Source organism: Bos javanicus, chromosome Y (genome assembly GCF_032452875.1).
Source record: "Bos javanicus breed banteng chromosome Y, ARS-OSU_banteng_1.0, whole genome shotgun sequence".
NCBI classification, from domain to species: Eukaryota; Metazoa; Chordata; class Mammalia; order Artiodactyla; family Bovidae; genus Bos; species Bos javanicus.
This window is the reverse complement of record NC_083898.1, coordinates 673,350-687,958: the sequence shown is the minus strand read 5'-3', so window position 1 is coordinate 687,958 and position 14,609 is coordinate 673,350. Positions and strand designations below refer to the sequence as shown.

Sequence of the window (14,609 nt, the reverse complement as noted above, 5' to 3'; positions counted from 1 at the left end):
ATATTAGCTATAAATCTTGGTGAAATAGTCATACTTCTGTATATTACTTTTTAAGTGTAGAGTTTACTGTATTTGCACTGTGTATAAATCAGTGTTGCGTTATTTGGAATCTTTCATTACTCTTGGTGGAAAATGTTTCACCATTAAGCAGTAGCCCCTCAGTCTCCTCTAACCCAATCTCTGGTAGCCTCTGTTCTGCTCTCTGTCTCTGTATATGTGTCCTGTGGATACCTCATATGAGTAGATTCGTATAGCTTTTGTCTTTTGTATTACTTATTTCACTTAGCAAAGTATCATCTAGGTTCTTCTATGTTGTAACATGTATCAGATTTTATTTGAAAGCTGATTAACCTTGCCCTGTTTGTCCAGTCAGCCCTCAGTGTTTGTGTATTTTGCTTATTTGTATTCAGCCAACTGCAGATCAAAAATACATTAGAAAAATAATTCCAAAAAGTTTGAAAAAGCAAAACTTGAACTCGTTACATTCTTTTTTTTTTTTTTTTTTGCATATTATTTTTAGTATTTATTTATTCACATATTTGGTTGCATTGGGTCTTAATTGCGGCACATGGGCTTAGTCGCCTCACAGCATGTGGAATCTTCCTGGACCAGCAATTGAACCCATGTCCTTGCATTGCCAGGCAGATTCTTAACCCCTGGGCCACAGGGAAATCCCAAGGTGTATATATTCTTAACAATAATTTCCAGTTGATGATGAGGCCTCAGTCTACCAGTACTCAGATATGTGAGCCTTCCTCAATTTACTAGAAGTTAAAATGATTTTTCTGCCAGGGTCTCAAGACAGCACAGTTCCATCAGGTTTCCAGGTGTGAGAGTGGGCGAGAGAAGGGTGGATGTTGTACCCACACAGTAATTTAAAACTTAAAATCTTTGTGCAGAGAATGTCAATTATCCCACTGCCTAACATGAGCAAAGCAAACACCCAAACATGCCAGAAACATAGAAGCCAAATGCACAAGGGGAAAGAAGGCAAACACAACCTCCCTGGAGTTCTCTATACCCTGTGTGAAAACAGATCTGTCTCTAAGTATCTGCTGCTGCTGCTGCTAAGTCGCTTCAGTCGTGTCCAACTCTGTGCGACCCCATAGATGGCAGCCCACCAGGCTCCTGCGTCCATGGGATTCTCCAGGCAAGAGTACTGGAGTGGGTTGCCATTTCCTTCTCCATCGTTACATTCTTGGTACTATTTTTCAGCATTGAACTAGGTATTAGGTATTATGAGTAATTTAGAGATGAATAAACCAAGTGGAAGGATATGCATAGGTTACATGCAAATAATAGCTCCATTTTATATAAGGGACTTGAAATCCAGAAAGGGTCTTGGAACTAATTCCTGTAGATACCAGAAATAAATATTATGTTCAGTTCAGTCATTCAGTCATGTCCGACTCTTTGCGACCCCATGAACCACAGCACGCCAGGCCTCCCTGTCCATCACCAACTCCCAGAGTCCGCCCAAACCCGTGTCCTTTGAGCTGGTGATGCCATCCAACCATCTCATCCTCTGTCATCCCCTTCTTCTCCTGCCTTCAATCTTTCCCAGCTTCAGGGTCTTTTCAAATGAGTCAGCTGTTTGCATCAGGTGACCAAAGTATTGGAGTTTCAGTTTCAATATCAGTCCTACCAGTGAACACCCAGGATTGATCCTTTAGGATGTACTGGTTGGATCTCCTTGTACTCCAAGGGACTCTCAAGAGTCTTCTCCAACACCACAGTTCAAAAGCATCAATTCTTCAGTGCTCAGCTTTCTTTACATTCCCAACTCTCACATCCAAACATGACCACTGGAAAAACCATAGCCTTGACTAGACAGACCATTGTTAGCAAAGTAATGCCTCTGCTTTTTAATATGCTGTCTAGGTTGGTCATAACTTTCCTTCCAAAGACTGAGCATCTTTTAATTTCATGGCTGCAATCACCATCTGCAGTGATTTTGGAACCCAGAGTAATAAAGTCAGCCACTGTTTCCCCATCTATTTGCCATGAAGTGATGGGACCGGTTGCCATGATCTGTTTTATTAATGTTGAGCTTTAAGCCAACTTCATCACTGTCCTCTTTCACTTTCATCAAGAGGCCTTTTAGTTCCTCTTCACTTTCTGCCATAAGGGTGGTTTCATCTGCATATCTGAAGTTATTGATATTTCTCCCGGCAATCTTGATTCCAGCTTGTGCTTCCTCCAGCTCAGTGTTTCTGATGATGTACTCTGCATATAAATTAAATAAACAGGGTGACAATATGCAGCCTTGACGTACTCCTTTTCCTATTTGGAACCAGTCTGTTGTTCCATGTCCCGTTCTAACTGTTGCTTCCTGACCTGCACACAGATTTCTCAAGAGGCAGGTCAGGTGGTATTCCCCTCTTTCAGAATTTTCCACAGTTTATTGTGATCCACAGAGAGGCTTTGGCATAGTCAATAAAGGAGATATTTGAAGCATCTCTTTACTAGCGTGTGAGATGAGTACAGTTGTGTGGTAGTTTGAGCATTCTTTAATATTGTCTTTCTTTGGGATTGGAATGAAAACTGACGTTTTCCAGTCCTGTGGCCACTGCTGAGTTTTCCAAATTTCCTGGCATATTGAGTGCAGCACTTTCACAGCATCATCTTTCAGGATTTGAAACAGCTCAACTGGAATTCCATCACCTCCACTAGCTTTGTTAGTAGTAATGCTTCCTAAGTATTACATTAATTATATGTATTATATTAATATATGTATGCCACATTTTGTTATTTGTGAGAAAATACTTGAATTACTTCTCAAATTTTATAATGATGAAGGAAACAATAAAGACATAGTCTATGATGAAGAAAACTGTAGCTTTTATTTTATTTTTTTTAAACTGTAGCTTTTAAATCAAGATATATTAAGTTAAATTTTTGTTCATTTTTACTTCTCTTAATTGTTTGAGGTCTTTTGAAATTCCCTCCATATGAACTTTAGGATGACTTTTTAAATATCTGCAAATTACAGCAGGGTTTTAATAGAGATATCGAATTCTTAAATTGCTTCAGGAAGTGTTGTCTTAATATAGAAACATCTTAGAAATATTTTAGTTTCAATTTCAGAGCAGTGCAAACAAGCAAGTATTGCACCAAATCAAGTTGCATGGGTTTTTGGTTTCCCAGTGCATATGAAGGTTATATTTACCCTATATTATCATCTATTAAAAGCGCATTATGTCTTTAAAAATTTTTTACCTTTAGATAAAACATGTCTACTGCTGTTATCAAAAAACATAAGAAAGCAAGTATTGTTAAGAATATGAAATTACTTCCTATACTATTGGTGGGAAGGCAGAATGGTACAGCAGGTACAGAAAAACAGTATGAAGAGGCCTCAAAAATTAAAAATAGTATCATAGAATCCAATATTTTTAAAAAAGTATCATAGGATCCAGTATTCAGACTTCTCAGTGTTTATTCAAAACAAGTTTGAATTCAAGATTTCAGAGATATTAGTTTTCCTATGTTCATTGCAGGACTACTAACAATAGCTGGTATGTGAAAATAATCATAAAGATGAATGGATAAAGAAAATTAAGTCTTTTACATATTTGGCAAATTTTAAATTGATTTTCTTCTCAGTGATGCAGTAAGTTAACTTGTTACCTTAATTTCCTTTTTGAATTATTTTCTGTTAATGTATCAAAATACAGTTGATTTTTTTCTCCAGTATTATTTGTATATAATTGGTAAACAACATTGTATTAGTTTAAGGTACTACTTTAGGGAGAAGGTGTTGCCACCCCACTCCAGTACTCTTGCCTGGAAAATCCCATGGATGGAGGAGCCTGGTGGGCTGCTGTCCATGGGGTCGCAAAGAGTCGGACACAACTGAGCAACTTCACTTTCACTTTTCACTTTTATGCATTGGAGAAGGAAATGGCAACCCACTCCAGTGTTCTTGCCTGGAGAATCCCAGGGACAGGGGAGCCTGGTGGGCTGCCATCTGTGGGGTCACACAGTCGGACAGAACTGAAGTGACTTAGCAGTAGCAGTTTAACGTATACAACATAATTAGTATATATTGTGGAATCATTGCCATGTATATTAGCATCATTGTTGTTTGTTAAACTTTTTTATTCCTATTACTTAATATTTCAAAAATACAACCAAAACATTTTTATTACATACATCAAAAAACTTATTCAGGCACTCACTAAAGTCTTTCTCAAAATTGTTTCTATCTTTCAGTTGGCACAGATGAATATTTCCATGTGTAACAATAACATAAAATAAAACCATTATTGCTATAATGAAACGTTTAAAAAAATTAAACACAGATGAATTAAATGGTTTTTCTTGAAGTAAAAGATGAATGTCCTATTAAGTTGATTTGGAGAGGGAAATGGCAACCCACTCCAGTATTCATAGAGAGTATCCATGGACAGAGGAGCATGGCAGGCTATACCCCTTGGGGTTGCAAGAGTTGGACATGACTTAGTGACTAAACCACTACCTCCACCTGTTAAGTTTATTAAGTTTAAGAATTTAAAAAAATCAGTGTTTGTGATATTTGTGAGTGAAAGATCTGCTACATGTGTATATGTTTGTGTTGCATTGGTAACAATTCCTATATATTGTTATACTTCCATTTCCATAGGAAGTACACATTGCTTTTTCTGCTGTGTATTAATGCTTTTATGTTCTGCTATAATTGCACACTCCTCAAGGCTAACATACATGATCCTTCTAGTGTCCTCCTCTGATTGCTATCAGCTTGGTTCAACTGATTTTTGCTTGTTAGTTTTGTATCCTGCTTAATTTATTAACTATATGTTTATGCTTGGCAACTATGTATCCTTATTAGTGGGCTGCTTTCTGAATGTTTGTTTGCTGTGTGTGTTAAAACTATGGCATTCTTATGTGTATGTGTGTATATGAGAGATAAAAAGTGTAGTTTTCTTTTTTTCCTTCTTGTCTCATTTGTTTTTAGCCCCAATTTAAACATTAATTTTAATTGCTCTGTTTACTTTATACAGTGTCCTTGGGACTTCCTTAATGGTCCAGTGATTAAGAATCCACCTTGCAATGCAAGGGACACTGGTTCTGTTTGGTCAAGGAACAGGAGACTGAGGTTCCCGATGGGAACATGCCATGGAGCAACCAAGTCTTTGTGCCACAACTAGTGAATCCCATGAACAGCAAAAGATCTTATATGATGCAACAAAGATCCCATGTGCCACAGCTAATACACGGCGCAGTCAAATAAATAAATACTTGAAAAATAGAAATGTTATTTAATAAAATATGTCTTTGAAATGATTTCACCATCTTTTTCTTTTTTGTTTAAGACTTCAAAAATGTCTGTTGGGTTTTCCACATATGTTTTAAGGACACCATACTTTGGATTTTATTTATTATCATTTTCTGTTGTTTTGGAAGGGTTGAGTTAAACATCACAGTGGCAATAAAAGATTTTAGTCTTACAGTAATTTTTGAAGGAGAACTGTGGGCAGTGCTCTCATTTGTAAATTTGCTTGTACCTTCAATATGAGTATTGTTTATCATGTCTATGGGAAGTTATGTCTTGAATACCTCATTATTTATAAATATTTTCCAAGGATATTTTCTATTAAAGCAGTATATTTTAAAATGCAAATTAGATTAACTACTTTTCTTCTTAGACTTTGTAAAGGACAGTAGTAGCACTTCTTGTACTTAATAAAATGTGCATATCTTTGTAAGTCCTTCCAGGTTAATTATCCATCTGCTTGTAGGATAGTTCTACAGCTTTATGAATGTTATTAAGTAATGTCTAAAGGTGATTTTTTTTTTCCCCTGTAAGTTGTGGGAAACAGCAAATGTTATAATTACCATATTTTACTGATTCTATATTAGATTGAAGTGTAGTTTTACTAGCTGCTATTTTGAAAGTTGGTAGTGCAGAGTTAAATGTTCAGTTAATGAGTTAGAACTCTTATTTTCATAATGAAAACTTTAAAAATATCATTATTGTCTGAATCATATACTGCTAAATTTTATGATGTATATAACATATATATGAGTGTTTATTCCAGTTTATTAGTTGAAATATTACTACTATGTTTAAAGGCTTTTTGAGGTGAAGTATAGTTGATGTTATATATGGATTATATGCAACATAGATATTCCAATTTTTAAAGATTTCATTGCATTTTAATTTATTGTAAAATATCAACTAAATCCCCTATGTATATAATACATCCTTGTACTTATCTCTTTTATACACAATAATTTGTCCCTCCTAACCCATTTAATTCATCTATTTTGTCCCTCCTCCATTAGTTTGTTTTCTATATCTGTGTTTTCCTTTTGTTTGTTGCAGTAATGATGTATCTTTTTTTCTGAATATCTTCTGCTCTTTAGAGAATGTATCATTCTGCGAAGGAAGCTTATGAACAGCTTTTACAGACAGAAAACCTACCTGCACAAGTAAAAGCAACTGTTTTACAACAGTTAGGTACATAAAAGTTTACTTTTTATTACATAATGCATTATTAATTTTGTGGGAGTGGGTAGAAACAGTTTTAATTCTTCTGCTTAAAAATAACTTTTCACTGAACTCCTGTGTTTTAGAATTAATTGTAATGTGTATTGAGACTGTATTTTAAGTGAGTATTTTATATTGTAAATATTCCTATTGTAAATGTACTTCTTTCTCTCTCTCGCTCTTTTTTTTTTTTTTTGGTCAAGAGTTAATGTATTTATTCCTTATTTGCTTGTTTTAATCATTCAGTTGTGTCTGACTCAGTGACCCCATAGCTTGTAGTTGTAGCCTGAATTCTCTGTCCATGGGATTTCCCAGGCAAAATTCTGGAGTGGGTTGCCATTTCCTCCAGGGAACCTTGCTGACCCATCTAGCATATTTCATCTCATAATTTAGATTCAGTGGTCCAGTCTACTCCTTTTAAGTTCTCAACATTCTTTAGTAATTGGCCTCTAGAAGAGGTTTGAACATTCCTATGTGCTTATTATAATCACTCTGTGAAGTTAATGAGTTAAAATAATTCAAATGGTAGTTAAGTGCTGTGAGCTTGTTTTCATAGGGTATTTTATTATATTACTTAATGGAACTGTGTCACCTAAAAATTAAAGAATATTTTATTTATTTTCTGTAGCTACTTGTTACATTCTTAGGTTTAAAAAGCAAAAGTTTGGTGCTCAGAAATAATGTAATATATTACTACTACTTTCATGATAGTAAGAATACTCTGCAGTAATTCATTTTGTTGGTTATTTATCATGTATATATTTAATGTTTAGATGTGGTTTTTAAAATTTGCATTTTGTTTCAGTATTTGGTTTTGAGCAAATAGTTTCTAAATTTTAATAAACTTGTGATACTGTATTTTTGAAATGGCAGTATTTTGCCTATAATGTCAAAAGCAATTAGTCATACTTTTGAGTAGGTTGTATATACTTTTGCAAAGGTAATTTTACAACATGAATTGACTGACAGATGAAGAACTATATTTCCATTTGTGTTAAGTGTTTAACGTTTTTTTCATGGCCCAATCTTTCCATTGTCTTTGCTGCTATAACTCTTCTACTTTTTCATTATTCAAATGCTGTATTGCTTTTATGTGTTTTGGAACCAGTTTTTTATTTACATATTCATATAGCTTTGGAAATATTTCGGTTTTGATCATATGTTTAGGATTCTTTGAAAATAATTAATGCAAGTAAAGTGTAGGATCTTTGGTAAGGTGTTTTCTTTTTAATAATTCATCTTTGAATATTTTTAGTTTCATTTATTCCTGAGAGATGAACATGGATTTACTAGATTATTTTCAAAATATTTCAACCTTTGAAGAATAAGTAAATTAATCCTCTTTATACTTTTTGGTTTATAAATCAAAATTTTATTTTCCAAATTAAATTCAGAAAAGGAGTATCTGTGTGTGACTTCTATGTAGTACCCTAGATGTTTTAAGTTTCCCTGTATTGATTGTATGCCTTTTAGTAAAATGGATTTTCCTGTAGCTATCTTTGATAGTTCGAAATTTAGGAAAGTTTGATTCAAGATAAGTAAATAAATATACAAGAAGGATATTTGTGTGTTTCATGATTTTCTTGAGGCTAGAAGAGTGGTTGAATCATGGATATAATGGCTTCCACTTGATTAATTATAGGATGGATGCATCATAATGTGGATCTATTAGGAGACCAAGCCACCAAGGAAAGCTGTGCTATTCAGTATCTCCAAAAGTCACTGGAGGCAGATCCTAATTCTGGCCAGTCTTGGTATTTCCTTGGCAGGTGAGACCAGACTCTTGGTTTGTGCTATCTAGAGGTGGTTTATAATTTAAAATGTTAATCTATAATATCCTTAGTGGCAGTTTATTTTAAAAAACATTGTAACAAAGATTTTGGGGAGGTAAATATGATCATTTCAGATCATTCTGAATTAGGTGCTTTTACTGAAGAATTATTATTCTGCTTATTAGATTTCATTTCACATTGTCTTGTGACTTGAATTATTACTAGTTTTCAAAGAGTTTTAAAGAATTTTGTCATATGCTACTTTTTCTGTTCAGTATTTAAATTGTGTTTCCTCTATCATTTTTGTCATTTTTAAAATGTATTTATTTAACAGAGAAATTATTTTTATTTGATGTGATGATCATGTATAGCATATTGAAAAGTCTAAACCATTTGAAGTTGGAATTTTCCACCGATTAATGAATGGATTGTATTAGATCAGTTACCTTTTTTCAATGTTATAAATTTAACTTTAATTGTCTTACTTGGTTTGACTGTAAATTTTGCCCCTTTCTTATGGACATTGAGTTTGTTTATATGTAAAGATTAATTCACGTTTAGGTTTTATGTTAATATTAGCTTTTAGTGACTTTTTCTTTTAAAAAGGAAGTACACTTATATTTGAGATTATTATTAAAATAATTTTTAAAAATTTCATTTTTGATTAATTTTGTGTAATAATCAAAGTTAGCTACTTTCAGTGTAGAGTTTTTCTAATCTCCCCTAGGCTTGTAAAATTCTAGTTTAAGTTCCTTCTCAACTTAATGTTTTCTCCTCTGCTACAGATCCTATGGGGTAAGCCCAATCTTTCTCACCTTCCATTTCCATTTGTTCTTATCAGTCAAGCATTTAGTAAATGAAATAAGTAAACTAAATGAAATAAGTAAACTAAGTAGTAAAAAAAAAACTTATATGAGGTAAAATTACTCATATAATTTTTACCTTTGTGCAAAATTTATCTTAATGGGGTGATTTTAAAAGAGGTTTATCTTTAGAAAAAGGGGAGTGTGACACATAATATTAAGTTTTTTATTAGCACTCCTGCTAATTTAGATTTTTAAAAGAATATGACCCAGGATATTTTTTTTCCTTTTGATCCAAGATAAAAATCTGTAGCATAATGTCATTTACACTGTATGTGACTCTTCAGTATAAGGGATCCTTTTGTTGTTTCTGTTTAATCACAGCCATGTACAATACATGTAAAGAAATATGTTTAAAATCTTCATTTTAATAAAGATATGCTTTCCCATCTCTTTGGGAAAAGCAGTATTCTACAGAGGAATTAATTGAGGTTATCTGAATTTAAAACAACAATATATGTTCTGTTTTTTTAATATTTTTTCTACCAATATGGACCACAGTCTAGATTTCTCAATTACTTGGTAGTTCTTTTGGGCCAGAGATAGTAATTTTATACAGCACTTATTTATTTTTTAAAGAATATTTATTTATTTGGCTGTCAAGGGTCTTAGTTGCAGCATGTGGGATCTATTTCTCTGATTTGGAGCCAAACCCAGGCCCCCTGCATCAGCAGCACAGGGTGTTGTTAGCCACCGAACCACCAGGAAAGTCCCTAGACAACATTTATTTTTAATGTTCGTTTTTTCCCATAATTTTGTTTCTTTTCCCTGCTGCCTTTTGATATGTTGCTTCTAATTGACTTTACTAATAGAAAACAGAATCACATTTCTGACAAATGATATTTTAAAGCTTATTGAAGGACTTCCTGGTGCTCCAGTAGGAATCTGCTTGCCAGTACAGGGGACATGGTTTTCATCCCTGGTCTGGGATAATCTCACATACCATGGACTAAGCCTATACACTGCAATTAGTGAGCTCACTCACCCTGGAGCCTAGATACCACAGCTAGAGAGTGATCATCAGTTCAGTTCAGTTTAGTCGCTCAGTCGTGTCCGACTCTTTGCAACCCCATGAATCGCAGCACGCCAGGCCTCCTTGTCCATCACCAACTCTCGGAGTTCAGAGAATGACCATGGGCAGCAGCAAAGACCCAGTGCAACCATAGTTAGTTAGATGGAAAAAACTTACCAAAGCTCTGAATGAGGATCTTAATATCTGTAAAATTTATAAAGATTTGATGATCCTAGTATTTAAAAAACTATGTGTTACTTCTGTGTCCAAGGCTTTATTTCATATTATTACTGTTTCTTGATTGGGATGTGTCTGTTAAATTGAGATAGGGATGTTGCAGTACAGTAGTAATACTAGTAATGAAATATTAGAGTCTGCCACACGCAGAAAACTGAAAAAATTAGGAATGATCAGACAGCAACTTATTTTACCCTTTCATGTTGCCAGCAGAGGACATGAATTCAAGGAAGTAGATTTCTCAAGGTAACATAATAATTCATGTAGCTGAAAGAGCTAAAACCCAGCTTTACTTAGTGCTTCAGTTCTCTTAACATTAAGTAAGGCAGGAGATACATACAGCATTTGTCTGATCATTAAAATACTTTCGTTAAAAAAAATTTTATTCACACTGTCTCTAATGTCTGTCCTTGTTTGCATTATTGTTCCCATTTTAATTCTGCCTCAAGACTCTAAGGTTGTATGCCTTCTTTTAAATGCTGTCTTATACAGGCCTTTCTGATGTTTGTCAGTCCACAAATCAGCCATTCTTTAGGGTTATTTGTACCCTTTTTTGTGTGTATTTTAATATTAACTATATCTCAGTTTTATGTTTTTCATAAATTAAGAAATGTTTGTCATTGTTATCCTTAAGTTCAGAAAAAATTTGGATGTGCCCATGAGGTCATTATCAACATTTAATTTTTCTTTGTTGCTTAGCTCTTATATTCTTGGAATGTAAGAAGCTTGACTTTAAAGTACGTATAAAAGAGTTCTGTATTTAAGTTTCTTCTCCTGCTGCTGCTGCTGCTAAGTTGCTTCAGTCGTATCTGACTCTATGCGACCCCATGGACAGCAGCCCACCAGGCTCCCCGTCCCTGGGATTCTCCAGGCAAGAACACTGGAGTGGGTGGCCATTTCTGGCTGTAATGGTTTGAAAAGAATACATTATATAACATTTGATTGCAGTCATAAGACAGAAAGTTAATTTAACAGCCCTTATAAGGTACACTAAAATCACTATGTATAAGCACATATCTTGATTAACAAGTATTTTCCCTTTCCATATATCATTTTGACAAGCTAATATAGTTATTTAAGTGTTTATGGAAACATAAATACATTTAAACTGTAAATATCTACCTTGTTCCTTCCCTCTTTCAGGTGCTATTCAAGTATCGGAAAGGTTCAAGATGCTTTTATATCTTATAGGCAGTCTATTGATAAATCAGAAGCAAGTGCAGATACCTGGTGTTCAATAGGGTAAGGCCTGTGTGTATAAAGTTTGTAATGATTTAATTGATATACCTGTTTATTGAACTTCATCTATATGCATGTATTAATGTTACACACAGTCAGTTTTAGTAAACTTTATTTCTCTTTCCAGTGTGCTCTATCAGCAACAGAATCAGCCTATGGATGCATTGCAGGCCTATATTTGTGCTGTACAATTGGACCATGGACATGCAGCAGCATGGATGGACCTAGGCACTCTCTATGAATCCTGTAACCAACCTCAAGATGCCATTAAATGCTACTTAAATGCAACTAGAAGCAAAAGTTGCAGTAATACCTCTATGCTCACAGGAAGAATTAAAGTTTTACAGGTAAATTCTTGAAGTAGCATATTTTAAGACATTTCCATAAATACCTGGCAGAGGAGGGTGGCTGGAAAGTTTGTCTAATTTTGTTTTGATGTCAATAATTTATTTCCATAGTTTTGATATTTATGATACTACTTTTCACTTTAAGATAATACTATACTGAAAGTTTTTTGCATCTTTACTTTTTCTGATTCATGTTAATTTGCGTGATTTTGTATGCTATTTACTTTTCTAAGTTATAACATTTTAGAGAAAAGAACACAGTTGTTTTTCACTCGTGTGAAATTTCACAAGAAGGTATCCAAGAGAAGTCTGAAAAACAGCTTAGCTTTTTTCCTATTCTTGAAAGTATGTTTTAGTTATCCTCTTTAGCATATATCTGAAACCCCAGATTTATAATCTGCTTTCTTTAAAAAATACCTATAAATTGAGGCAGTTTTAGTGGACTTGCTCTTACTCAAGTAGTCCTGTGTTAAATTTGCTTTTTACATAATTTTTCCTAGGCTCAGTTGTGTAACCTTCCACAAGGTAGTCTACAGAATAAAACTAAATTGCTTCCTAGTATTGAGGAGGCATGGAGCCTACCAATACCCGCAGAGCTTACCTCCAGGCAGGGTGCCATGAACACAGCACAGCAGGTGAGAAGTTGGGTTATCTTCTGTAGGTGCCCAGCTTTAAGGGTTCTGTCCAATCTGTAGTGATCAGATCTAAATTACTAAGTTCAGAATTGGCTTTTTTTTTTTTTTTTTAATAAAATCCTTTCAATTTTACTACTAAGGGACTTTAGATCAAAATAAAACTTCCTCTGATATGGGAAGATTCTTGGGGTAGTTTAAAACTTTTGTATAGTTTTATGATTTCAAAACGGATTTCTTAAGGGACTTTCGTACAGTGTTTTATTTAATTTTTTAAAAAGTGAGTTTTTAAAATAAGGTGCACATTCTCCATTGATGAAATACTTGACTTTGATTTTCAATTGCAATCCATGATGTTTACATAGTTTTGGAAAGTAAGCAATTCATAAGGTTTTATAATTTGAAGGCATGAATTAAGAATATATAGAACCATATTTTTTTTTTTTTTACCTCTGTGATCCTTAGGCTTACAAAGCTCGTCATCCAAATACTGAACCTATATTAGGCCTCAATGAAACAGCAATTTCACAACAGCCCTTGCCAGTACATATGATTACCCATAGTCAAGTAGATGACCAGTCCAGTCCTGCCAAGAGGAAAAGAATATCCAGTCCAGCAAAGGTATATATAAATTTTTTAGAGAAATGGAAGATTTCAATTAGAAACAAAATTCTAAGTCTTCTGAAATTGTGCCTGTCTTATATTTTAACTATTTGTTCCTCAGAGAGTGAAAAGGTTTTTTTTTTTTTAAACTATTATAAGCAGTATGTCGTCTGCTGAAATTGTATCATCATTTAAATATAGGAAGTAGGGATAACTTTATGTTCATGAAGGCATTTTATTCATTTCCCTGCTTTTCTGAATTTAACATACATTTTTACTACCACTTTTTATGGACATTAAAATAGAGTGTTGAATATAATGGACAGTTAGATCTTTGAGTCATGGTTCAGATGAACATACCTTTTAAGGAGGAGGTAAAGAATAAATGATTTTTCAGATGTATAATTTTCCAAATGGGTTATGCATTAATTTTTTCAGTGCTTTTAAAACATAAAACAAAAGCCTTGTTTGCCTGTAAATATTCCAATTGCTAGTCATTTAGTATCTCATGAGTTATAACTACTGGTGTATGAACTTAATCAAATATTTTTAAATTTAAAGTAAATTTTCCTGAGAATAGTTCTGAGAACTGACTTAAAGTGTGGTCAAACTGTATCATATACTTCAGTAGAGGAACAAGTTGATTCATGGTGTTTGACACCACAGAAATTACAGGTATGAAATACTCTTTTGACAATTTTAATCACATGTTTTAACATAGTGGAAATAGTAAGCTTTAAGCTTTTGTTGGCTATTAATTCTTAAAATTGAATGGCAGTAAATGAAGTTAATATATACATAAGTGTAATGAGCCTACATTTTCCAAAGGAATAGAAATCTTAATACATTTTTGTTTTCTACTTTTTAGAAAATAAGTAATACATTCCTATATTTGAAATTTAAGAATTACTAGGTGATAGAGGTGCACAGGTTTTAAAGAGTCCTTGAAGTTCCTGCCTCCAGCTACTTAATTTCTCTTTCCAACAAATAATCAGTATTAGTAGTTTCTCTGTTTTTTTTTTTTCCTTTTGTTTCTAGAGATGCATATACATGTACAAGAAAATGTGCTGATCTCAGTTTTCTTTTTATCCCTTATATAGCTTGTTGACTATTGTATCTTCTCTCTCTGCTCACCTTCCTCAAAGATCTATCTTTGAGATATTTTCATGTATTTTATGGCTACTTTGTTCTTCATGGCTACATGATGCTACTTTTTAAAATTTCTTGGAAGCCATATATTGTTTAACTAGACTTCTGTTGTTAGACTTTTACATAATTTCTGCCTATTATAAACAAGGCTGCCCTTAAGCACTTTTGTTATGGTACATTTTATAGTTAAACAACTTTCTCTTTGAATTATAATTTCCTTTCCTTTCCATATAATGCATTTAATTCAAAACACAAAAATTAT

The 14,609-nt window shown here is 33.5% G+C and overlaps 1 protein-coding gene across 1 annotated transcript in view; it reads left to right on the top strand.

Moving 5' to 3' along the window:
* Positions 1-14,609, top strand: part of LOC133243828 (lysine-specific demethylase 6A-like) — a 185,273-nt gene that overhangs the window by 107,628 nt on the left and 63,036 nt on the right. The window contains exons 9-14 of the mRNA XM_061410557.1: positions 6,370-6,463; positions 8,136-8,262; positions 11,521-11,619; positions 11,744-11,963; positions 12,464-12,598; positions 13,061-13,216. Of these exons, the coding sequence (XP_061266541.1) occupies positions 6,370-6,463; positions 8,136-8,262; positions 11,521-11,619; positions 11,744-11,963; positions 12,464-12,598; positions 13,061-13,216 (831 nt within the window). The remainder of the gene's footprint in view (positions 1-6,369; positions 6,464-8,135; positions 8,263-11,520; positions 11,620-11,743; positions 11,964-12,463; positions 12,599-13,060; positions 13,217-14,609) is intronic.